This window comes from Sebastes fasciatus, chromosome 3, assembly GCF_043250625.1.
Source record: "Sebastes fasciatus isolate fSebFas1 chromosome 3, fSebFas1.pri, whole genome shotgun sequence".
Lineage (NCBI taxonomy): Eukaryota > Metazoa > Chordata > Actinopteri > Perciformes > Sebastidae > Sebastes > Sebastes fasciatus.
The window spans coordinates 16,661,192-16,688,373 of NC_133797.1; the positions used below are offsets into that span (position 1 = coordinate 16,661,192).

A 27,182-nucleotide genomic window follows, 5' to 3' on the forward strand; every position below is an offset into this window, starting at 1 on the left:
ATTTTATATTATTTATAATATTTGCCAGTTTCATCTTCTTAGTTTAGCCTGTTAGCATGCTAATATTTTCTAATTAGCACTAAACTAGAGCTGAGGTCATTAGAGATCATAAACCAATCATTGACCTGAGAATGGCGCTGGATGAAAAGCCAGGGGTTTCACCTAAGTTATTCAATTTGGTTACCATTTGGAAATATATATATCTTGGTAAGCCATCCAGGTTTATATTTTAATATGTTTATCCAGATATATTTTGCTTGAAGTTGAAACCAAAAAATGTCAACCTGCAGGTGGCGCTAGAGTAACAGTTAAGGGATCACCAAAGTCAGTAGTACTCCTCTTTTTATGGAATATGAATGTCTGTACAAAATATTATGGCAATGCATACAATAGTTGTTGAGATATTTCAGTCTGGACCAAAGACGTGGACCGACATTGTCATCCTTAGAGCCATGTCGATAGTGTGGCTAAGAAAACACATCAAATACTGTTTGGTTTGATTTCCTACATTGAATTTTTTTCCATGTGATAGACGAGTGATCTGCTGATGACGTTTTCATATATCTCAGTCTGAGCATGCTGAGATAGATAGAGATCGATAGATAGGATAGATAGGCTCAAGCCCCTCTCGCCACAGCTGTAAGTAGGATAAGCAGATGTGAATAGATAAAACAAATTCATGCATGCTTGTGTGTATGTGTATGCATAACAGGAATACTTCAAATCTCTGCTTCATCTAATTGGTGATTTAGCTGTTATTGCAGTGGCAGTGCTAAAACGTGTGGTTTTGAGACTTGACAGATATCATCCAGAGCTTTAGTTGTAGTTTTAATTAACTGTCCTTGTTTCAGGAACACATGATCCTCTGTCGCTTCGCAGACCAAACTGCTGGCCAGCTCCCTCCTGACAGGCGTCTCATAGGTACTGTTTACAATCTTCTCCTTATAGCTGAGCATTCACTCTATTCTATAGTAGTCTATTCTATTGTTGTCTTTTTGTTAATTGCTTTCTGGAGCTATAGACACAAGAGAATTTCACTACACGTTGTACTGTGTATAATTGTGTATGTGACAAACATGATCTGATTTGATTGACCTTTTTATATGTCTGACAATAGAAATGGATACTATTTTGTATTGTACTGTATTGAAACCATGGACTTTTTTAATGTTAATTTTTATGCTAAATTCCGTTGTTTGAATTAACATCACTAAGGCATTTTTGAGGCACATTTTTCCAGAGTAACAAGGCTCAATACAAAGGTTTGCCCACTCACCTGGGGGAAGTAAAATGCCACATCGGGCTAATAAATCTTGCACCTCACTTGCCTGATCGGGGAAGTGGTAAAAATTAATTAAACACACCGTTTTTTTTTTCTGTAGCTGCTGATGGAAGTAGCTGAGGAGTAAGCCATATTGCTTTCTTTTCATCTCTGTTAAGAGTTGCACATGCGCTGTACCGTTCGGACACTCTCGAGAAAATGGCGGCGGGTAAAGACAAAGTTCATGAGTTGAAGTGCAAGCGAGCACTTTTCATTTATCCTGAGTTTAGTTGGGTGGTGTTACTCCAGATTAATTTACTTAAATAAAGATCGCCATCAGACAGCCCTCTCCTTCTCCTTTCTAACAGGGAGCTGAGCTGAAAGTGAAACTTATCTATGCTCTCTCCAAAGCCAGCAGGCCCAAATGGAAAAAACAAAAAACAGTATAGATACGTTTCACTTACAGTTCAGGAAATATTCTAAATATAGCGTACACTTAAACTGAAGCCTTTCTTTTAGGTGGCTAAAATAAGCTTTTCTGTTTGCCCCTGCCACTGCACTGTATTGCTTTGCTCTGGCGTCGGTGCTCCTTTCTGTTTCTCCAAGCTGGGGATCTGCCGACCGTCATCTACTGTAGGTAATACACTGACTATGAATAAGTACCTCATACAACCCCACTTCAAAACACCTTAACTATCCCCTTTAACGTTGAACCCTGCCTAAACAGTTATCTTAGTACATGGCGATTTACACCGTGACCTAATTCCACTGCTCCTCTTTTTCAAAAAGTCTAGACTTTTGAGAAGTGTGAAAAATGTTTATGCAGGGATTTCTTCAGTGTGACTAAACAGCTGCCAGATCCGCGTTGTCGCATTCAGAGGGAAGGGTTTTGTCAGACTGAAACCTTCAGGCCCGTGCTGAGGCTTTGCCGTACAGTGTTTCATTATGTTGAGAACACTCTTCACCCTGATAGTTCTCCAGCTTATCAAAGCTTCCCTCTGAATCTGTGGAGGCTCCCCAGTGCCTCGTCAGTCTGAAGCCCTTTCATATGTACCTGACACCACCTGCCACAGCGTCTCTGCTCTATATCAGTTAGCAGGGCTCAACCTCTCCCACTAACATTTTCTAACCATGTTTGATCTCATCTCTCCAGAGCCTGCCAGCGTGACTGTGCCCATCTCTAGGCAGTGTGACAGACCAAAGCTCACATTTACAGTGTCTGCCACCTGCTACCTACCTGCCAAATACATTTGAAGTCTGTTTAAGGGAAATCCTAAGAGAAAAGCGTGATAATCAGTGTGAAGTTGTTGATGAATAAGTGGCTTCTGTAGGATATAGATGCACACAAATGCTAGGAACATACAGGAAATGAACAAAATAACAGGAACACCTACAATATGCAAACCCTATACAGTAGCACTGTGATGAACAGCAGCCGGAGTACAATAGAGCTCTTTCTGACACGTTGGTCCAAAATCTCCCTCCGGTGTTCATTTCGGTTGAGATCTGGTGACTGTGAAGGACACATCATATGATTCACTTCATTTTCATTCGTATCAAAGCATGCAGTGACCCCCATAGTGCCCTGTGGGTGGGGATATTGTCATCCCGGGAGGAACGACACATAAGGATGGATACGTCTCCTCTGTTGTTTTGATCCAAAATCAAAGTCAACTGGGTCTGCTCTGCCTTTTTATACATGTCACAGAGCTTGAAGAGATGTGACTTGTATCATGCAGTTCATGTGCATGGCAGCATGCCCACTCAATTATTCAGGTTTTTCCCTTTTAGTTTGACACATGACTGTATTGTTGGCAGATATGCCATTTTTGAGTGACACGTGACAATTATTTTATATAATTTGTTAGATATTTTGTTTGTTAGTTATGTTGTTGTTTTTGTTCTATTATTTTTGTCTATTTTATACAATATTTCAATTTGACCATAGTTTACCGCTCTGTTACAGTGGGTTCACAACAGGAACGGTCAACAAGCGATTCTGCTCCTCTGCTGTTTACTATAGAGCTCTCTCTCTCTCTCTCTCTCTCTCTCTGTCTGTGTCTCTGTCTATTTAGACACAACTGACAACTGGCAGTGACACTAAGCTCTGATAAATAGTGGATGGATTTTGAAATGTGATTGGTTGGGAGGGAATCGGAGGAATCAAAACTCTGGGAGAACAGCAGGGAGAGATGGGAGCGAAGTAAAAAGCATTCGTGGGATGCATATTTTATCATCTTATCAGAATCAGATCATTTATATCACATATGATATATCATTTATATCGTTTATAGTAGATCATCGGTGTGTTTTATTGCCAGATACACTAGTGGCACACAGAGAAAATAGACCAGACGCTGAAACTATCGCTGAAGATCGCAAGCCGGCCGCTAAGCTCCGTGGTGTGTCAACAGCTCAATTGATTTACATTGCTGCCAAAAGGACATGGGCAGCGCTTCTCTGAAAATCGCTGCGCTTCCGTCCCTGATGTGAACCCGGGGTTACTCCAAACTTTACCGTTCAATCCTCCGAAATACAGTTATAACCTAATTATAAGAATCCTTGCCAAACATGTTTCTCTCTCGTATTTAATGTAATAATGTTAAAATGAAATATGTCTGAATATATATTATCTGAATATCAAAATCTGTTTTTTTATTTTTAAATTATTCTTAAATATCAGTATTGCAATGGTTTAACGGTTCTCTATGCGATATCCAGGGCATTAATATAGCATCAAACAATGACTGCGCGTGCTTTTAGTGCATGTTCGTGCATGTGAGCGTGCCCCACTGGCTAGCTCACGGCCGCCAGTCTGTACTGTGATAATATGGAGGTTATAACTGATAACATTGCAGAAGTGTAGCACCCACCCCCCGGTTTCCCGCCACAGATTATCACTGTTAGCTCTGTCAGCACTGTTGCTGTCGTTTGCTGTTTGCATTGTTACGTCGATGTCACACCAGAGCAGCGGCGACGTGCTGCCTGCGGCGAGCTGCAATGTAATGTCTATGAAAAGCTGCGCCGGCCGCTCCTGAGCTCAGCAAGCTGCAGCTGTTTGATTCTGCAGTGAAGTGCAGCCAAACTAAAAGTTGGGAAAAGTTTAACTTTTAGCGGCGAAGCGCGGCACGAGAATATCCACAGCCAGTCAGTAAACTGAACCCGTGTCTCCTGTGACATGTTGACCTATATGTTACAAAGAATGTATTCCCACCTGAAACACATGAACACGCCTCCGGACTGCATAAAAATGTAATTTATAGCTGCAAGCCGCCGGCTCAGCAGTCGCCATGTTGAGAGCTGTATGGAGGCAATATATACAGTATGCTCTGGAATTTTAAATAAGCCCTTTTAAATACCTGATATCGGTCAGGCTTGACTTGTAATGTTTTTTTAAATGTAACTTTTGAGGCTGTGCTTTGTGTTGCTATTAGTTTGGATTGCCTCACATTGTAAAATAAAGGAGTTCCTGTTGTTTTTTCCATACCTGTACGTATAAACACACAAAAAAATGTGTAAAAGTGTAAACAAATGTCCCTTTCTTTGGGCTTATTTTGTTTTTGGATGATAAAATGCAATCCTTTTTCTTTTTGTACCACTGCAGGTAAACAGTGTATGGGCCTGGTAGACTTGGATCGCTCGTGGGCAGCAGAGACTCATGGATACTCGGTGCAGGTGATGACTATGGAGCCTGAAAGCTGTTCACCGAAGAACAACATGCTGGTGGGAAGGCACAAGAGTGGACTGGAAGTGGGTGCTAGCCAACTGGAAGCACTGGTGCATAATTAGCACTGCGAGCGCCAGTGTACAACCGAGCATCTTCAGTGTGGTCAGGATTTGATAAAGTACCCAGCCTCTGTGGCTCCTGGCTGTGTCATCCCGGTGCTTTATCCACCCTCACCATTTCCTTTTTATTTATTTTTTACAAGCCATTTTGTAAGAAACCGCCTTGGAAAATAAATGAGATGTTTGCTCATTATTTCTGGACTGGCTCCTCTTCTAAAATCTCTTTTAGACTGAAGGTAGTGATTTTTGATGCGATAAATACAGTGCTCTCTGAGAATTACTCCTCTCCCTTGTTAAAATGCGCTCATCGGACGCTTAGTTGTAGTAAAAGCTCGAGTCTCTCACCAACTGCTACGTTACGCTTGTGTCTTTGCCTAAATTTGTGTGATCAAGCTGTCAGCGTAAACAGAAGCAGCAGGAATTGCACACCGACATTGCGAATTAAGCACCCCATACTTTCCACTTGGTGCTTTTTGCAAATAATCTGTATACGGCCTTCTGTGATCGAACCGAGCCGTCAGCTTCCTCTGTTGCTAGGTATTAACAGAAGAAGAGAGAGAGATTCAGCGCTAAAAGGTCATCAGCACTTAAAGATCAGATGGGGAGTTATCATTATCTACCTCTCCTGAGTGTGTTTGTGAGGGCCTGAGAGAGGGAGGGAGGAGGGGAGTAAGTAACTAATACATTCACTCAAGTACTGTACTTAAGTACACTTTTGAGGTACTGTACTAAAACTAATTCATGCAACTTTATACTTCTACTCACTACATATTGGAAGCAAATATTTGTCTGACATTTTTAGTTACCCTGCAGGTTCAGATTATTAATACAAAATATAATCAACAAATAAATTACAATGTATCATTATTAAGGCTGTCAATCGATTGACATATTTAATTGTGATTAACCATAAATTAATCCCATTTTAAATCCGTACAAAATGTACCTTAAAGGGAGGTTTGAAGCTGCAAATATCCCCACTGCGGGACTAATAAAGGAATATCTTATCTTATCTTATCTTAAGTATTTAATACTCTTATCAACATGGGAGTGGGCAAATATGCTGCTTTATGCAAATGTATGTATATATTTATTACTAAGCCTTACAGGCAACAACAGCTGTCAGTGTGTCAGTGTGCTGACTTGACTATGACTTGCCCCAAACTGCTTGTGATTATCATAAAGTGGGCATGTCTGTAAAGGGGAGACTCGTGGGTACCCATAGAATCCATTTTTATTCACATATCTTGAGGTCAGAGGTCAAGGGACCCCTTTGAAAATGGCCATACCAGTTTTTCTTCGCCAAAATTTTGTGTAAGTTTGAAGCGTTATTTAACCTCTTTCGTGACAAGCTAGTATCTAGCCCACTATACCCTAAAAATTGCAAGTTGCGTTAATGCATTAAAGAAATTTGTGACGTTAAAACGAATTTGCGTGAACTAGTTATCGCGTTAATTTTGACAGCCCTAATTATTATGGATAAAGATAAGACTTTAATGATCCTTTGGTGAAATTCACAAGCTACCCAGTAGTATACAGTATATAGTAAGTAAGAAGAAAAGAAAGTCCCACCTCTACCAGCTGCAACATTAAAGTAATGTTTATAATAATGCATCAATAGTTATAATTTAAAAATATTCTATTTATCTTTCTGAAATGGGCCATTCTGCACGATGAGTACTTTTTGTACTAGTATGTTTTGATGCTGATACTTTTAGCCTACTTAAGTCAAATTTTAAACGCAGGACTTTTACTTATAACAGAGTATTTCTACCCTGTGGTATTGCTACTTTTACTTAAGAAAAAATATCTGAGTACTTCTTCCACCATTGAAGAGATGAATTGGATTCACACTCATATCACATCAGGTAAAATGTAGCATTTGTCATGGATCTACAGAGAAACTGATTATTCCTCATAAAGATTGAATGTGAATATGGTATGCATGCCGTAATACGTTCAGCCGCAATGAATGTTTTATGATGCTGGCGAAAAAGGTCAGTGTGCTTGATTAGATGCGCACTATTCAGAGCCCAGCAGCTGAAAATCACACAACGCGCTCCGTATTTCCAAACCCGTATACTTCAGGCACACTATAGCCCCTTTAAGCTTTCATTCTTCCAGGTGAAACTGGTCATGTATTTCTCTGAAAAATCCTGTGTTGTCACCTTTGACAGCGTATCGCGGCTGCTTGAGAAATCAGGGGAGGTAGCCGGAGAGCCAGTTTTCCTGCTCACACCGAAGGGATAGACGAGAGAGAGGTTGCAGGCTTCTCCGGCGTCGAGCTCATCTGAATTCAGTCAGCAGAGTCAATCTATCCCGAGGTGAATGGCCAGACACAGTTCCTTCAAAGGACTGGAATTATTTCTAAAGGAGACGGCTGACTCCCTGTTCATGTTTGTGGCTCTGCACAAGTGCACATTACAGAAATTCATATAGGCACAAAAGAGGAGATAGAGAGAGTGGGTGGCGCCACTTAAAGCTTGCATGAGAGATAGAATATTGAGGTGTGAAGTGGGTCGATTCAACCCAAACACTTGAGGCCTTGAAGGTGACTAAACAAGAGTATTTGTTTAGATTAAATAGGTGAGATATCTGAGCTTATTTTTATGTAAATGCACAGCGTTTCTTTACTAATGGTGAAGCCTTTCTATGAGTACAGATTAGAGTCGGTGACACACTGAGCCGGGTGCCTTTTTTTATTGTGTATTTAACTGATTGACATCAATAGAAAAGTTGACGAGACGTGAGCTAAACTTGAAACTAATTAGTTTTGGAGCAAAAGGAACCAAACAAAACTTATATGCAATAGACTTTTATCATATTATCAGCGAGCAGTCTTTTAATGCTGATAATCAGCTTTCAAATAATCATGGATTAACACTTTGATGTAGAAACCTTTCACTGGAGACACTCTTCACCATTTGTGTAGGTTTTCAAAAGCAGCTCTGAACTGATCAATTAGTTGCTGCAGAAAACCTGAAGTAATGATGCTTTCACTGTTTTATCCACTTCAGTTATTACTTGTAATTAAAACTCATCTGGTCTTGGTTTTCCACCTCATTACACTGGCAGTGTTTATGGCTGTTTGTCTGCAACAGTTCGTTGCTCCATATTTGGGAGTCCTTTTTCTTTTTTGACAAACAGTGACCTTGTTTATGTGTTGACGGTTACTATAACAGGCACTGATATAAAGTACAAACCCAGATGGATACAAGGGGCCTCTGCTGCCCTTTCAATTATCTTAAATACCATGCTTTTGTATTTGCCATTTAACATGCATGACCACCAACGCAATGTGTTTAATTTCTCTTGTATATTTGTTCTAATAAACAATGTTGAGCATAATTATAGAAGTCAGGAATAACAACAAATTATTATGCACACATTTCCTCTTTGTTTGCCTACAGCTGGTGCAGCTGCTGTTATTGTGTTCAATGATAATAATAGTCATAATAATAATCTATTCCCTGATGCTTCTCATCCTATATGTCATATCTGCTGTCAACATTTACTGTATATCCCAGTTAATTATCATTCCCCTGCTGATATTCTATTTTTTCCGTTTATTTTCTACTTGAATCTGCTGTAGCATTGTGTGCCTCTGGGTGTTTTAAAGGGTGAGTTCACCCAAATCACAACAGTACGTTCCCCCTGACAATTGGCTGCATGTTTTGGGGATTATCCTGAGTAATGTAGACATAATTTCTGGAAAGACATGTTGTTGTTGTTGTTTTGTTTTTTTCAATACTTCAAGCACAACCAACACAATCTCATCTGAACGCGTCACATACTGACGCATTGTCAGGCCCCTCGGCGTCACTTTTCGGTCGAAGTAAACACGTGCTTAATGTTGTAAATTAACCAAAAATGCTTGCTTATGTTTAGGCAACAAAACCAGTTAGTTAGGTTAAGGAAAAAACAACATGGTTTGGCTTAAAATTACTATGTTTATACAGTGAAAAAATGACTTAGCGTTGTGAATACGGGACATGAACGAACAGCTGATTGTAACGTTAAAGTGAAACTTAATGCACAGGACACAAATAGCGTCCTCTGTCTCCTTCCCTCTTTAAACTACGTCACCACAGCACTTTCGCTGAGCGTTAACTGTTGTGCGTTAACTTTAATTCCTTTATAATTTCTTTGGACGTTTCCTGAAATGGCATTTATTATAGGTAAAATACTGTGGATTCAGTGTTCATTTTGTGCTCCTTACAATTACTTAATTCAAATTAGTTCCTAATAAGGAGTCTCATACACAGCAGGTGAGCTGAATATACAAAGAAATCTGAATGTTTTTTCTAAAAACAAGCATGCAAATCAACACGCAGTATAACAAAATACGTTTCCTATAATAAACGACCATAAATGAATATTTAGGTTTAAATGGAACCGCTCTCTCTCAAGATAATTCCTCTGGAAATGAAAGACTGCTTCTACATTCAACTAAATCCTAACTAAAATAACTGTGTCTTAGAGATCTCCAAACTTTAGGAGATGAAACTGAAAAACCTTGCATGGCTAAATACCACTTGGGATAAGTGAGACAATATGTATTTTTTGTGTTTTGTGTGAACCGACCCTTTAAGTTTCATATGATCAGTCTTAGTTCTCCTTATATTATTAGTAATGTGGCATAATTATAATTACCCATAACTAGTTTTTAAATGTAATAAATCATCATAGAAATACATTCTTACAGTCCAGTCATAAAAATAATGTGATTAATAGTGTAATTATACACAAACGGCATTTCTCCGATCACATGCTTCTAGAGATGTCAAACCTCTGAGCCACCGCATAGATTTATTATCAAGTCGGAGACGGGGCGTAACAAGGCAACAGTGCCATGTATCAAAAGATGGCGGTTACTGTGAACAAGCCGCAGTAGGCTAATCATATCAAACCTTCATCTCATCCATCTCCTGCTCCATTATACTGGAAATGATGCCGTTTAGTTACCCTGTCATCCCCCACCCCCACCACTTTCATTCCATTGAGTCCTTAATGGAGAACTATTTTATTGACTGACGTCTCTGATTCTTGAGGCAGAAGTCTGAAAATGAGGCAGACCTTTATAATTCTGCCCCCAGACAGGAAGAGCAATTCACCAGACTTTCAATACGAAGTGCTGCCTTTGCGTCAGGGGCGTAAGACTAGGGGGGGGGGGGGGGGGGTTAATAGCCGTGGATGCGGGCAGGGCCAATAGAGAATGTACAGGGTCCAGAATTTTGTGCTACAGGCAGATAATTACACTCTACTAATATAACAGTCTGTTCTCATTCCCAGGGCGTCAAATACCGAGGCTTTGTCACGGCTGTCGGCGTGTGATACCGCCGCGCAAGGCACCCTTTAGCTCCTGTATGAGAGTCACTGCTTTCTATTAACTACAATATAAACCCATCTGCAGCAACAGAAAACGCTCAGAGAAAGTGCGCCGGGAGCGTGGTGATGTAGTTTAAAGAGTGAAAAGACACACTGATTTTACATGTACACAGAGGATGCGAGGGATTGCGTCGCTTAGCAGCATTGGACGTTTGATGGGCTGCCACTATAGGCACAAGATTGAATGAACGCCTCACTTGTGGGTTGCTGCTCCCATGCAGCTTTCAAACCGGAACCAACATGGCGGGTCGTTTAGAAACTGTTTTCTCACTGAGGTGAGAAATAAGCCATGCAGTTGCTGAATCTGTCTCATTTTAGAATTGACAACGGTTAGTTTAAAAGTTTGTCGGGAGTTTCCAGAGGTGGAGAGTTGTGCTGGACGCCCCTGACTTGTGTAAAGTAGCCTTAAGCCACATTTTATGCAAATGAGGAGCAGCCAACTGTGTTGGTCTCTCTCTCTCGAAAGGCAATACAACGCTACCAGAATGCATTGCACGACTGCTTACATAGACAATGAATGGGAATTGTGTCCCCCGCCTTAAGTTCAGCAGTTCCTTCGTTTGATTTTCTGATCAACGTTCAAGTTTAATTTTCACTGTACAAATGTTGTATTTTTAAGTCCAATCATGTTGTTTTTTTCCCAAACCTAATAGTGGTTTGGATGCCACTAAGCAATTTCATATAGGGTGCATCATGTTCAAGATGTTGTGCAAAGTTCAAGAAAAGCAGCTGATGAGCCAGGTATTTAATGATTTTGGCATTTGGATAGAATATGCTTCTCACAGATGTCAGCACACGTTTTGTGCCTTTACCATGTTTTTAACATTATGGTAGTAGGTATGCTGAACTTAACAACTTAATGTGCACAGTAGGTTTTTAAGTGCACTTTTTTTTAACAATAATGCAATAGAGGAAATATCTGACACAAAGAAAAGACAGAATCTGTCTGGATTCATTATGCCATAAAAAAAACAAAAAAAAACAATTTCAATCAAAAGCCATATCACTTAGTGTTTTTATTTACAATAATTACAGGTTCAACAAAAGTCTTATTCAAGTATACTCTGGAAAGAGTATCAAACCCGCTCATTTTGTATTTTGTGCTACTGATCTTTTTTGTCCTCCCCAGTAATTTCCACTGCGTCGTCTCTGCTGTGTGTGAGCACTGAGCACCATATCTACCTGGGTGGCCGATGCACCTGCGTGCCTCAGCAGGCTGCGCAATTAATTAAGGCATCTCCAAAAGCACGCGCATCTGGAGGCGACTCTTCCTCCTCTAGGCTGCGCGGGTCATGACGTTACACGTACAGTCCCACAAGTGCTGCCGGCTGGATCTGCGCGATGTTTTATTGACCGCTGGTTGTTTAAAAGAGACGAGGAGACGAGGTCTGACTGCAGTGGGTGCTGTTGGCTGACTGAACTTGTGAGGAGAGAGAGAGACAGAGAGAGAGAGAGAGCGAGCGAGCGAGAGACACAGAGAGAGAGACACAGAGAGAGAGAGAGAGAGAGCGAGAGAGCTGTGCGCGTCTCACACACAAACACTCACTCACACACATTGGGGTCACTCGGACTGGTTTCCACTCCTGCACCTCCTGAATATCGCACATGAACAGTCTGGGAGGACGTCAGCAGACATTTCCTACCTGTGCGCCCTCACAAACTCTGCTGTCTGATTGTTTCCTCCGCGGTTTCCTATAACCGGCGATTTTGGATTTACGCAGAACAACAGAAAAGCAGCGTGGGCGCGTTATCATGGATTTATGGATAAAGTTGATGTTGTTGTGCTGCTGCTGCTTTGGAGCAAGTGCAGACTTTGACGGCAGGTAAGTGCACATGGTTCACATGATTTGCAGAAGCCGATGCTTTTGTGAAATAACGGTGATTTTGATTAAGATCTTGCATCACACTTCAATCCGGCTGTTTCTGAAGAAAGAGACTGCACCTTTGGTTATAAAGATATAGCACACTTGCTGGAGAGTGGTTGCAAAACATGTTGCTCTTGTTAAAATTGTGTGCGCTCCTGTGCGTAAAGCCAAGCTGGTTCGTGGTGATCCAGTCTATTATCTATATAACTTTTATTGTTATGATGCAAACAGTAATAATCCAAGAAGTGCATCCAAACCTTCCCAGAGCACACATTGCTGTTCTAGCAGCAGCAGCAGCAGCAGCAGTGTTTCCATGTGCAAACATCCCACCAAGCGGTGATCTTGTCTTAGTGTGCAGATATCAGGGCTGATTATAAAGTGATGTGACAGCACGTTGCCCGGTGCTTCATGTTCAAACACGAAGCTGATGAAGTATGTGCAGACTGGAGGTGTGCAGAATGTGCCAGACCCCAAAGAATGCATGTGTGTCCGAGATTTGGATCTGCCTATAGGTGCATCTGAGTTAATGAACATGATAAGATGGATGGATTCTTTCCCCCACCTTTTTACAACCATGCATCATAAAACCAAGTTGTAATTTAGCTGTAACCCTGGGCCATTCCTTTGAAACAAGTATGTAAAAACATCTTTCCAAAAATGTGTTTGCTCCAGTCATGTTCACTTGCAGAATACTCATTTGTTGCACTATTTGTGAGTTTAAAGAGGTGAGTAAAATCGACACTATTCCATCTCTTATTCTGTGTCATATTGAGCTGGATTAGAGCTCAGAATAAAAATTGGACTGAAAACCATCCAAACAGCGAGAGAGTTACACAAACGCACGCAGACTCCTACTGCCAAATTTCCTGCATCTCCAGCAGAGAATGCAGCCAAGTATTGTACTTTATTTTTCCTCGTGTATCTCTGTCAAACAGCCTCGGCCCCCAAAGCAGGATCCTCTCTCATGTTTCAAATATTCAAATGAATGAAAAAAGTTTTTGAAGATCATTGGAACTACTTGTTATTGAAATAGTGTGCACGCATTTCAATAAAAGCCCCTTTTTTTTAGACTGACTGCCACTCCACCTGCTTGTTGATAGATTCTGACATCTGGAGGTATAGAGACTTGTTTTTCTCCTCCTCTGCTCTTTCAATTCAATTCACTTTCTTGCTGCTGTGTTCAAAAGTGTTTCAGAAGAAGCGATTTGGTTATCAAAGGTTCGAGCGAGAAGTAAAAGTGTGTGTGAGAGAATGAAGCAGAAATATTACAGAAAATGTGAGTTGAGCACATACAATATTATTATTTTCTTTTTTTTTTTTCTTAATCACCTTGGCTAATGTCTGTGTGACGGGCCACGGTCTGGCGGCTTTAACTTGTATTTCACGCATTGCCTTTGTGTAATGATCATTTGCTTTAACCTATCAGCAGCAGCAGCAGCAGCACATTATTAACATCCCTGCTGATGGAGTGGCTTGTCACCATGACCATAATTTGACATTTTTTATGGGTATAAACTTGCCTGGGCCTGAGTCTCTGCCTCAATATTAATTCATTGAGAGAATATCCCCTGAGACCAAGCACAAGCAAAAAAAAAAGCCATTTATTACCTGCTCTCTCTTACTTATTGCCTTTTAGAGAGCGTTGCTAACAGGCTTATCCATCTAGTCCTGAAGGGTCCTTCACGGGCATCATTGGCAAGATCATTTTGTTCTCCCAGAGCTGTGCACATTTACCAGCTAAAAACATTGTGCTGTTGTTGTTGCCACTCTTTATTCCAACAGAGCCAATTTCCTGCCATGTAACATAGACGCCTAAATGAAAGGGAACACATGCAGCAGAGGATATTCTTCCCTAGTGATGTCACTAAAAGTCCAACTCAGCCAAGCAACACATACCAGACCTCCTCGGTAATAATCCAAAGCCGTGGACTGGTGCCAGGTTGTGTTGGCGTTGTAATAGCAGACCCACATTTGGGCTTTCAGGGGTTGAGAATGAGTGCGAAAATACTGCCGAAGTCACATTTTATGGGTAGCCCAACAGGCAGTATGAAGTAGAAAAATACTACATTTATAGATTTCTCAGTGTTCAACATCTAGCGTATGTCACAACGTCGTAATGAAGAGTGTGCCGACATCTTTATTAGGAGCCGTAGAAGAGATTTAAAGCGTAACCTTGCCATATGTTTTCTGAGCGTGAACAATAAATGGAGTCAGACTCCATTGACTGACTGTTCAGTGTTGTCTTTTACTGAGTAACATGCATTCAAGTGCTGTACCTCACTAAACAAGACATATGAACTTTATCAGATACCGGTGGAAAAACTCAGCATACAGCGTTTCAGTTTATGGCTAACATAACTTCTCTCCAGCTATTCTGTTGTCGTTCTCCCTCAGCAAACAGGACAGATTGGGAGTTATTGGAAATCCATTGAGAAACTATACACTGTATTGAAATATCGTGGACGATTAAACCTACACTGGTCACCATAACAGCCTAGTATGGAACTGAAGTATTACCGGCATAGACATTGACATTTTGCTGTGTCCTTTATACAAAGAAAGAAAGAAAGGGAGTAGCGCGAGTTGCAGCAAGGTTAGGCAGCTTGTGTGCACAATCTGTTTCACAATAAACTCTGTGACCAGACATTTTGTAATGCTTTTCAACACTCCTGTAATAAATACAAGGTTTGTGATTTAAAACTGGGTTAGACATATATAAGGGCGTCATTGGGCAAAAATAAAATCATAATAACCTTTTAGCATATTGTAATTCAAGTGGTCTGAGGCTCTTTTTTCAGGTTTTAAAAAGATTTTCTAAGCTCGTGACGGGAGACTTTGGCCAATCACAGGTCATTTCAGAGAGAGAGCGTTCCTATTGGCTGTTCTACGAATGCAGATGAGCGTGCACGTCCCCAAAACCCCCCTCAAAAAGGGAGACGGACTTATCAAAAGAGAGTGACTGACAATAAATGCAGTAAAACACATGTCAGTATCTGCGAAGCATTTCAAATAGAGAGAAAATGTTGCTCATAGTTAAACCTTCTGCCAACCGTAGCCCACTGGGCAACTCCGGGGTCTGAAAAGTGAAGCCAATGCAGAAGTGCCTTAAACTTGCATTCTTTCTAATAGCCAGCAGGGGGCGACTCCTCTGGTTGCAAAAAGAAGTCTGGTTGTATAGAAGTCTATGAGAAAATGACCCTACTTCTCACTTGATTTATTACCTCAGTAAACATTGTAAACATGAGTTTATGGTCCCAATTGCTAGCTTCAAGTCTTCTTCAATACAGCATGAGGTTCATTTAGTAAACTATGGTCCCATTTAGAGTGAAAAAGACCATAAAGCAGGGTATGCTTTAGGCCGTGGCTACCTTGTGATTGACAGGTGGCTACCACAGCGTTATCCGGTCCGGGAGTTGTTTGTGTTTTCGTCTTAGAACTTTAACCCTTTCACAGTGTGTTTTCAGTTCATGAAAGTTCATTATAACCTTTTTGGTCGCCTAAAAACGTCTTATTCAGCATTCGGTTGTACTTAGCTCCACCCTCTCATATCACTTCTGGTTGCAAGAAACCAAGATGGCGATGGCCAAAATGCCGAACTGGAGGCTTCAAAACGGCAGTCGTCAAACCGTCCATTTCTTGTATACAGTTTATGCCGTAGCCAAAAGCTCACAGCTATGTAGCTCGCTAGAGCCTCGAATCACAGTACGTCATCTCAAAGGGCTTTACAGGCCCACAGTGCTGCTATATAATGGCGTCGGCATCATAATCACGATTGCGATGATGTTTGAAATAAATGACTAGCACTCGTATAGGTTACTGTATGAAGCGCATGCTTATGCCTGTGCTTGTCTGGTTGGGCAGGCTGAGGACAGAGAGGGGAGAGCTGCTGGAGGAGGGCTGTATTTTCAAATTCTGAAGCTTTCTTTTGCCTTTTCCAGTAAAACTGTCTACCCCAGCTTTATTAAATGTTAACACTGTGCCGGACTTGATTCTGTGCTAATTTGTAAGTCTGTAGTCGGTGGTGTTGAATCCCACAGCGGTGAAATAAACCCACTGGAGTCAGGACAACAGAGTCTTTTGCTGTAAAAAACCTTTTCAGGCTACATCTACTGTAGACATGCCATGCTAGTACTTACAAGCGCTTCATTCCCTTTAGAAGAAAACATCCTATTAGCGCTTGTATTGCAGCACTGAACATGCTCTTAGCGGTTTGTTTGGAACGAGTGCACTTACAGTTGTTGCCAACATCTACCTCTTGTTCCTACGGAGGTTGAATGCACTTATTGTAAGCCACTTAGGACAAAAAAGTCTAAGCAATGTAACATAATGTAAAAGAAAGTATTGCTTTGCATTATATTTCAAGATGTTTCCAACATTTTGCTCTTCCATAGATGTGAATGAGGGGGACATCTTTCATTATGGTGCTCTATTGAAGTGCAGCCTGAGAAGTGCCACAGCATGGAGTCAAAACACATATTCTTACATCAGAAGTGTCAACAAAGACATTTTAGTAGCGTTTATTGCAGAGCTATTGTGTTGCATTGCATTACATCATGCAGGTGTTTTTATTTTTTTGGCCACTCAGTGAATACCTTCCGATATGCCTTCTTTGTAAGGAAAATTATTTATTTTAATAGGCCAGCTGATTTCTCACTTTAAATCTTTACCTCAGATAGATATTACTCAATATCCCACATGGCGATGAGTGTTAATGTGATAGACTTGGCAGTCTGCGTGCAGATCTGGCAGCGCGTGTGGCCGAGGTGGCTCATTAAGACGCCAGACACCTTTTCACTCCACAAGCTCATGCCTTCAGCTGAGCCCGGCAGGTCCGAGCAAGTCTTTCATACCAAGATGCTACAAGTGCAGCCGTCAACAACTATGGGTGTTTGTGAGAGAAATCCATTCAACGGGCACGCTTTGCATGCTTCAGTATGATTTCATGGATGGATGATAGATAGATTAAATTATATACCTTCATGGTCCTGATTATCATGCTACACCCCACAATGCTCCTCTGAGCGATGGACTCGCTGCTCTTCACTGTCAGGAAGGGGATATCGGCCAGCTCTGTATCCATTAGTAAAACAATGGAAGACGGATGGCGTCCCCGTAGTGAATATCAACCTCTCAGGTTCTCCTGGAAGAACCTTGTCTGATGGTGTGTGCTTGAGAAGAGGTGTCACACGGCATGCGTGAAGGGTAATAATTATCTGCTTGAGTTCCTTCAAGGCTTAGTGTAATTTGGGATCATTATTCAGAGCCCCAGGGTAATAAATACAGGTATTATGCTCGAGTCCATTTGATATGCCAGCTTCCTGCTCAGTAGAATATCACTTGGGACAAGATGTATCTGACAAAATGCTCTTCTTTTTTTGTGTGGCGTCACTGTAACTCCCATCGTTAATTGAGATTCATCGTCAATTTCAAGCCATGAATGTTCTAAGAAAATGTTTATTGCTGCAGTGTTGGTGTGATGAATCGGTGAGCGGGCGACTTGTATTAAACCTTCAGTTTCAAGTTCAGAGCGCGTTACGGTACACGACTGCCTCCAGCTGAATTCAGCATGAAGGGAGGACGGAGAGCATGAAACTGGATTCCATATTCACTATATGAGTGCGTATATACAGTATATCTATATATGGAAATGTATATATGTATAAGAGTATAGGAGAAAGAATTAGAGGAAACTATTTGATTCAATAATGCAGGACCTGTTGCGTCTCATGAGGTCCCTGTCTCCTTATTGCCCCCAGACACCTCTCGCCCACCATCCTCTGGGAGCCCGTAGGAGTTCAAACTCTCCTCCTTTGTTCACCGTCTTCTTAACGTCATATGCTCAGAGTCAAATGTCGTGCCCTTCTGATCCCGGCATGTTGAGAAAATTTCATATATACAGTATAGATATATATTTATTTTTGTTAAAATCCTCTGGGCAAAGAAAATATCAGCTCTACCACATTATCATTTCCTGCTACTGGAAAAACAACTAGAAATCTTACATTCAATTGCCAAAATAGACTTTTTCTCGGTTCCATCTGATTGTTATGGCTGCCTCATCTGTCTGTTGTTTCCATTATGATGATAATTTTACATTTCATCAACCTCAATCTTTTTTGGATATGCATGTACAAAGAATAGGGCTGCAACTAATCAGCCTTTTATTTTCTCTATTTATGGTTTTGGTCTTCAAAGTGTCAAGTTGATGTTTACAAATTCCTTTGCTTCCAAAACCCAAATAAAGGGCTGTCAATAGATTATAATATTTAATCGTGATTAATTGCAAATTAATTGCACATTTTTTTATCTGTTCAAAATGTACCTTAAAGGGTGATTTGTCAAGTATTTAATACTCTTATCAACATGGGAGTGGGCAAATATGCTTGCTTTATGAAAATGTATGTATATATTTATTATTAGATATCAATTAACAACACAAAACAATGACAAATATTGTCCAGAAACCCTCACAGGTACTGCATTTAGCATAAAATATGCTCAAATCATAACATGGCAAACTGCAGCCCAACAGGCAACAACAGCTGTCAGTGTGTCAGTGTGCTGACTTGACTATGACCCACCCCAAACTGCATGTGATTATCATAAAGTGGGCGTGTCTGTAAAGGGGAGACTCGTGGGTACCCATAGAACCCATTTTCAATCACATATCTTGAGGTCAGAGGTCAAGGGACCCCTTTGAAAATGGTCATGACAGTTTTTCCTAGCTACAATTTAGCGTAAGTTTTGAGCGTTATTTACCTCCTTTGTGAGAAGCTAGTATGACATGGTTGGTACCAATTGATTCTTTAAGATTTTTAATTTCATATGATTCCAGTATTTTCATTCTAGCTTTAAACTGAGCCTGCTACAATCGTCAAAAGAACGATCGCGTTAATGCGTTAAAGAAATTAGTGGCGTAAAAAACGAATTTGCGATAACGTGTTATTATCGCGTTAACTCTTTGACAGCCCTAAATATTTCCATTGTCGATTAATCTGCTGATTATTTTCTTTAGTAATCGATTAGTTGTTTGGTCTATAAAATGTCGATCAGTGTTTCCCAAAGCCCAAGATGACATCCTCAAATGTCTTGTTTTGTCCACAACTCAAAGATATTCAGTTTACTGTCATAGAGGAGTAAAGAGACCAGAAAAGATTCACATTTAAGAAGCTGGAAGCAGAGGATTTAAACTTTTTTCTTCTCAAAAATTACTCAAACCGATTAATCGGTTATCAAAATAGTTGGCGATTAATTTAATAGTTGGCAACTAATTGATTAATTGTTGCAGCTCTACCCACATTTATACAATTTTCTATAATAGAGGACCGAGAGAACCAATAGATATTCACGTTTTAACAGGAGGAACCAGTGAATTTTTGGCTCTTAACGAATGAACAAAATAATGTGAATACCAAATGAGGACATTTCCCATCACATCTCTTCACACAGGATGACTACATTGGCCGGCGTTGTGGAGTTGAAGCTTATTAGCGGCATATTAGTCATCTAAACAACATCTGGCTATCAACACCATTAGATGTGATTTTAAAAGCAACTTGTGGAGACATAAAGAAATAGGCGAGAGAAGAAGAGCTGGCAGAATAACAAGCGTCAGTCACGCAATTAGTTTTGATGTTACAAAACAAAACAAAAAAAATCAATTTCTAAATTGAGAGATCAAGGAACAAGACTAGTGCTATGGCAGAGATTCTGGTATTTGAAAAGAGCTTTTATTTGAGGCCAATAAACCTGGACTGTTGATGGAGCCTTGGAAATCAAAACATCTATTTAAGCCACAGAATATTTTGTAAACTGTTAAATGTGATCTGGCATGGGCAGCTTTCTGCCGGGAGTCATCCGATGCAATGATTGCTTTGTAATGTCATATAACTGCACAGGAAATGACACCATTGGGTTCTACAGGAGGAGCAGGTGCGCCGTCGCAGCATAAACTCTTCCCACATGATGCCTCCATATTCTAAGATGATAATTACCGCATGAATACATTAAAGAGTGTACTAGATCATCAGGGGAAATCACTGAAATGTCATGGGAGGTTGACAGGTGTCTGTGTTTTTTTTTTTTTAAATGCGTCACCACCATCCTGCAAATGAAGTGAGTTTTGCCACAGGCTGAGATGCTTTATGTAGTTTACAGTATGGAGGGACAGCAGGTGCCATATTTGGGCATGTGTTTGTGGGTGGGTGCATGTCACTAGCAGAGATAGTGACATCCAAACCTGGCTGCTGTCCAGACCTTTCCATTCCTTTTTTTCATTCAATTTCCTTTCCTATCTTCTCCTTTCCTCTCCTTTTCCTTGTGTTTCCTCTCCTCTTCCTCAGCACTACAATACTTACAGTTAGAACTACTTATCTATGTATATATTGTACACTGTACAGATGTTTTTACAGTTTGACATTACGTTTTGACATTTCATCTGCACCCTTTGTACTGTATATACTACAGATATTTACATTCCATCTGCAGCTTAGTGCCCCACACTAAAAGATATTTACAATCTTAACAGATGTTGAAAATGTGAGAGACCCAACACATAACGACATGTTATGATAAATTTAACAATTTTGCTCCTATAGTGTGTGGGGAGGAATGATTTGGCCAAAACAGCTCATCACACACTAACAGATTCATTCATGAACATCAAGAATCCCGACTAAAAAACAATCTTTCATGTTCAAACGTGACTTCAGTGCAAACAAACATGGTGGACGACCGGCAGGAAGGATTAGTGATGTTATTTTTGCTCTACTTTGTACTGAAAATTCATGAAGGATGGATGGATGAAGTCATGGAGACATGTTAAATAAACACTTGTGTTGTTGCCACAAATCAACAAGTAGGTCCTCCATTTCTGAGGTCTATCTTACTACTTTATGCTTTGTGTTTTGCATTACCTCTTGCATTAACTGTTGCCGCGATGACGGCGGTGGTTGTCCTTCCGCTTAAGTCAGCTTAATTCGCAACTGGCTATCTTTCTTTCCTACATGATGGTGTCATCGGCTGTCCTCGGGGTTCCCCCACACACAATAGGATATCCCATCGTAAATATTGAACATGTTTAATATTTATGATTTGAAATCGTGCAGCCAGGATAGACTTCCAAGCAGATATCGAGGGATGTAAAAAACACTCTTATAGCTCACACGACAGGAATATCTGGAAGGATAACATTTAGATCCATCAAAAAATCATCGGAGCCTTGCTGACGATTGTCGGAGGGTGGAATCAGGCCCAAAATCTGCTTGATTTTTGCGTAGTGTGTACCCGGCATTAGTTTATTCCTTTTTACATATTTATTCCCATACTTATTTATTACTTGTATATTGAGTCAATACAACTCAGCAAACGTGTAATATCTTGCTGTTTTTATAGGTCAGGCAAATACATATTTTCTATTTCTATGCATAATATATATTTTTACTCTTCTTTATTTTTATTAGTGTTTAATATGTATGCACTGCCAGTCTCCTCTCCTCTCCTACTTGGAGTTTTTCCCTGCCTGACTGCCTCCCTGCTTTCCAGGCAGCAGACAAACATTTTCCCTGGATCTGCCACTCTCACTTAGCATCCATCGGGTTTTTTTTTTTTTTTTTTTCCAAAGAGGTGATTGGCAGCGGGGCCAAGCATTAGCATTTCCTCATCTTGGCATAGAGACACTAACAGGCAGGGATAGCGGCAAAGGATGTGCCTTGAATACTGAGCAACAACCTCACTCTCTCATCTAGGCACAAAAGAAGGAATCCATTGTGTAAAAGAAGTATATCAAGATAATCTCTCCTCTGTTTTGTAACCAGATTACAGTGTTTCCTGTGTACAACTAATAACCTGCATAGTCAGTTCACGTCGTATTGGATTTATTCAGTGATCTACACACACCTGCTTCTGATTTATTTTTTACTTTGCTAGATTTTAGGTAACATCTCAGAGCCAGCCTCTCAAAGTATGCAGCTTGGGTTTTCATCAGTATCCTTAAATGGACTCATTCCTTCGCCCCATTCTCTCCATAAATATGTGGTGAGCCTTGGTACAGTCAGATAAAAAGGTAATACACATGCACTGTCTGCCAAGAAGCTATTTCTCGCTCTGAGCAGAATAGAACATGGTATAACAAAAACATCCGGCTGTAATTTCTCTTACTGGAATTGCAGTGCTTTGGAAATAACCTATATCTCTATAAACACTAATGCGTGCATGTTCACCCTGCAGCAGGATGATATTATCTTCCACTGTCATATGTTCTTTGAACATATACGGTACAGTGGCACATACATGTATTAATTTAATAGATGGAGATAGGAGACATACTGTATTTTCATATTTTCAAGGGCATCAGGCACTACGTAGCTTCGAATCTGTTTCACAAGCCTTGTAATGAACCCAGCAGTAATGTGGTCTTCTCAGTTGTGAGTGTCAGCGGTGCACCGATGCAAACTGAAGGATGAATTCAAATCGGGTCTGGCAGGCTTTCAACACAGGTTTGCCGTTTGACATCGCACAAACCAACATGATCTGATGTGCTATCAGTTTTATTTCCATGACACAAAACATAATCTGGGCAGTGAAAAGACAGCCTTCAACACCCTGGGAAAGTCTACTTTTATATTTTATTCAATTTTAAAGCAAGAATTTGAAACACATCCTGGTCTCAGCTTCTCAAATGGGACTATTTGTTGCTGTTCTTTGTCTAATGTGATATTAAACTGAAAGCTGTCACCTTGGGATCTGGCAAATTTTAATAGGCATTACAACAACGCTCCGCGTGTCATGGAGACGCATTTTTGGCTTTTCGTGTGTCATTTGTACGCCAAGTAACAAAACTACGGTAACGGCTGCAGTTAGGTTTAGGCAACAAAACCACTTAGTTAGGTTTAGAAAAAATGTCATGGTTGGGCTTAAAATAAGTACCTAAACCTATGGCGTAGCCACGGGTGTGCCGGGGGTGCCTGTGCCACCCAAAGAGATGCAGAATGAATTTTTAGTTATAGCATTGCTAAAACGAGTTACTATTATTAAACAAAACAACCTGCCACTATTCATCTGCAGCCGTTCTATCTTCTACTCGTGGAAGTTTGCAATCGTACACACACATTTAGCACGAAAAAACAGAGCGGCAGTCATCTCTTTCAGCATTCACTGGCACTCGAACATCGGAGTTCCGCTCTTGTGAATTTCCGACCAGCAAAAACTTTTCATAAATATATACTGAGGTGGCAGCTGGGGTGGCTGTAATAGTGTTAAAACTGCCAAAAAAAATTCTGCTTGCGCTCTCCAGGCTCTCAAATAAAGGGCCTCTCCATCTCAAAGTCCTGGGCTGAATTTCATTCCCAGTTCGCCTCTGGATCATGTGGCACACCCAGTTTTTCTGATGTACACCCACAGTTTTTTTTCTGGCTACGCTAGTGACGAAAACTAAGTAAAATACGGTAACAATGTAATATAAGTATGGAAAACAGATCACATGCGTCACTAAAAAACACGTCACAAATGTCACTAACGTACCTTACAAAACAAAACACTGGTCTCCTGGTTGAAAGTCCTGTGTTTGTTGGACCCATCCACCTCTCCACCCACCCGCCGTAAGCATTCTTTCTCACTTTTTATTCTACGTCACTAGCTCTGAGCGTAGCATATTTACACGGCTGTGTTTACATTGCAGTCAGTACAGACTACATGTGACAGAACGTTCAGTGCTATTGAAGCGCGATTATTTACTTAAAAGCATATACACAGATTAGTCAAGTCAGTTTTATTTATACGCAACCCCAAATCACAAATTTGCCTCAAAGGGCTTTACAATCTGTACATGACAATAATAAAAACCCTTTAACAGGTGAAAAGAATGGAAATTACTTGTATTCATGCCAATGAAAAGACTTAATACTAGTGTGTTCTCTCTATACAGCAGGAAAATGAAATGAATGTGAACGCTTTGAAGCATCCTTCCAAACAACATTGAAAAAGACCCCTGCTTTTCATTAAGACACTTTAATTGGCTGTGAACTAATTATGTCATCCCCTCACAGGTGGCCGCGGCAGATGGCCTCGTCCAACGGCCTGTGTCGATACGGGGCCAGGGTGGACTGCTGCTGGGGATGGACACGCCGTTCCTGGGGTCACTGCCAGCGTGAGTGCCACCATGCCTGCTGCTGCTACTGGGGGCAAACAGGGCTAACAAGGTTGCGAGGTTTCAAGCTGGGGTCAAAGATGCTATTAGACACGGGAGATGCTGCAGCACTACAACAATAACCAGGGGCTCTGGGAGACACACACACATGCACCTTGTCACAACAGAAACACATACAGCTAATGGAGCGTCACACCTGGGACAATCTTTGAGTAAAGATTGATGGTAATGGCCGGTTGGACCCGGAGGAAAAGCTGACATTTATATTCACGCTGAGGGTGGCCATAATGAGGGAGAGGCTGTAGCTGCAGGTGAACACATTCAAGGGTAGATGGGAGATTGATTATAGATTATAATTGTAAAAAACAAGCGAGGTAACGCTGCCAGAACAAGCAGTGTGCACATAACCCATGGTGTTGTCAGGAGTGCTAGACCTCAACTCATCTTTATATTCAGCAACGCCACTTAGAGGATTCAGAGGATGTCTCCTGTCATGACCGCACGCCTGTGTCACATGAACTGTATGAAATATTAACACGTCACATTTCCGACATATTTACATTGTGTAACCATCTTCCGCTCTCCTGTAATTCTACCCAGGGAGGTGTGAATATCCTAACATGGGTTTCAGATCTGGCCACTTGCCTCACAAATGTCAAATCCTCTGCATGGCTTGGTGCCTGTGTGCCGGTATAGCTGCTGCTGTGCTGTGGAGGTTTAATTATACGGGGGTTACTTAGAAATGGGCTTTTTCCACAGCAGGAACTTAGCAACAAGCAAGTTGAAGGAATAGTTAGACATTTTGGTAGATCTGTTCTCTACTAAAGAAATTCTTAGTCGACTAACACTCATACGATTTTGTCGACTAATCGATTAGTTGATTTAATCTGTAAAACTGAGTTTCTCCACAAAGAATCACACAATAGCACCACTTTAAATCTTGTGTTTAACATACGTTTTTTGGAAATAAGTAATTCAGCATGAAAAAAGCATAAAAAACGACTAATCGAGTAAAGAATTCTTAGTCGACTAAGACCAAAACAACCGATTATACAGCCTACTTATTGGTTTCCTTCGCAAGAGTTAGATGAGAAATCAATACCACGCTCAATACGACTTTTAAATATGAAGGTACAGCCAGCAGTCAAGCTCAGCACAAAGACTGTAAACAGGCAGAAACAGTTAGCCTGGATCTGTCCAACGGTAAAAATCTGAAGAGGCGCTAGTAGGTCGATTTATTTTTTTAACCTTTACACAGAGCCAGGCTAGCTGTTTCCCACTTTACAGTCTTCATCTTAAGCTAAGCTAATTGGCTGCTAGTGGTAGCTCAATCCAATATCACCCGAAAGCGTGTAACAGACCCGCCGGTCCACCAGAGGATAGCGTGTCAGTGTCACGTTTTGCCTCGCTGATGTGTGAATATTACGTATGAAGGTGCAGTAGCCTACCAGCAGGGGAAACAAAACCACTCACTTAGGTTTAGGAAAAACATCATGGTTGCCCTTAAAATAAGTCTGTAAACTAAGTACAATATGTACAGAAAGAACGTAACATCAGTACGGAAAACACGTGATAAACCTCATTAATGTAACGAAACAACTAAACAAAACACTTGTCTCGAACACTGGTCTCCTTGTTGAAAGTCCTGTGTTTGTTGGACCCATCCACCTCACCTCCCGCCTGCCATTAACGGCCTTTCTCCTGTTTTATTCTACGTCATTATGCAGTCAGTACCGACTATATGGCGTGAAAAATGACACGCCTAAAGCAAGAAAGCCGTTTTTTATTACATGCTTTTGCCTTGCGCATTATCGTGTCATTCACTCGCCTTTTCGTGCAACCGGGCTTGTAGCTTCATATATACAGACAGAGTGGTATCAATATTCTCATCTAACTCTCTGCAAGAAAGCGATTAAGTGTATTTCTTGTAAAACTACTGCTTTAACATGTCGCTGTTGTCAAAGCTTCTGGTTTTGTTTCCACTGTTCTCCGCGTTCCTAAAACTAAAATTCAGATCTGCTCAGGAGGCGAAACTAAATCCAAGCTCCAGATACTGTCAGCGGATGCAGGCAGTGCTGCCCATTGTGATTAGTCAAGCCAATGTGTAAGCAGACACAGCAGTAACCCGCATTTCAATACTGCGACCACTTGTTGAACCAGCACGGCAAAGTTATTGTTGTCGCACTAGAGATGCTCATTTTCATTTTCTTTCCTCAGACCTGTAGCTCTCACAAGTTGATCCTTCAATTTATCTCTCCACTGTCTGATCTTTTCCATCCTCTTTTGGAATTATTTCTGTCTTCGTTGGCATACAATTTTACATCTCAAATTCATGTGAAAGAAAATCAATGTCAGGATTAGTGCCACTTCTTCTATTGTTGTCTGTCCCACAACTGCAAATCAGTGCATGAAATTGACAACGTCTGTCTCCTTTTGAATCAATATAAAAAGTTGCTGTTCAGCAAAGCATATCTAAAATGTTGAGAAAACGGTGAAAACACAAATGAGGAACTAGCACCAAAGCCACGAGTCGTTCAATTTTAAGGTTACTGGAAGCTTCATATTCTGGGTTGTTAAGTTCCTCCTGTGGAAAAGACCAAAAAAGGCTCATAACTCTGCATGTTGGTTCTGGCCACTTATTTATAGCTTGTTAAAATAATGTTTTTTTTAATCCACTCATTTTGTGTTTTTCATTGCTGAAATCACCATAATTATGTTCTCATGTTTTGAAGCTCAT

At 40.7% G+C, this 27,182-nt stretch overlaps 2 protein-coding genes across 5 annotated transcripts in view; both read left to right on the forward strand.

Moving 5' to 3' along the window:
- Positions 1-5,240, forward strand: part of gstcd (glutathione S-transferase, C-terminal domain containing) — a 59,502-nt gene extending 54,262 nt beyond the window's left edge. The window contains exons 11-12 of the mRNA XM_074629282.1: positions 852-921; positions 4,866-5,240. Coding sequence (XP_074485383.1) covers positions 852-921; positions 4,866-5,050 — 255 coding nt within the window. The 3' untranslated portion in view covers positions 5,051-5,240. The remainder of the gene's footprint in view (positions 1-851; positions 922-4,865) is intronic.
- Positions 5,241-11,973: 6,733 nt separating this feature from the next.
- The window catches only part of npnta (nephronectin a), a 56,871-nt gene continuing 41,662 nt past the window's right edge, over positions 11,974-27,182 (forward strand). For 2 of the 4 annotated variants that reach the window (XM_074629283.1, XM_074629286.1), the window contains exons 1-2: positions 11,992-12,258; positions 24,345-24,445. In XM_074629283.1, coding sequence (XP_074485384.1) covers positions 12,188-12,258; positions 24,345-24,445 — 172 coding nt within the window. In that variant the 5' untranslated portion in view covers positions 11,992-12,187. Of the gene's footprint in view, positions 12,259-24,344; positions 24,446-27,182 lie in introns of all 4 variants that reach the window. The other 2 variants (XM_074629287.1, XM_074629285.1) reach the window with 2 other exon arrangements.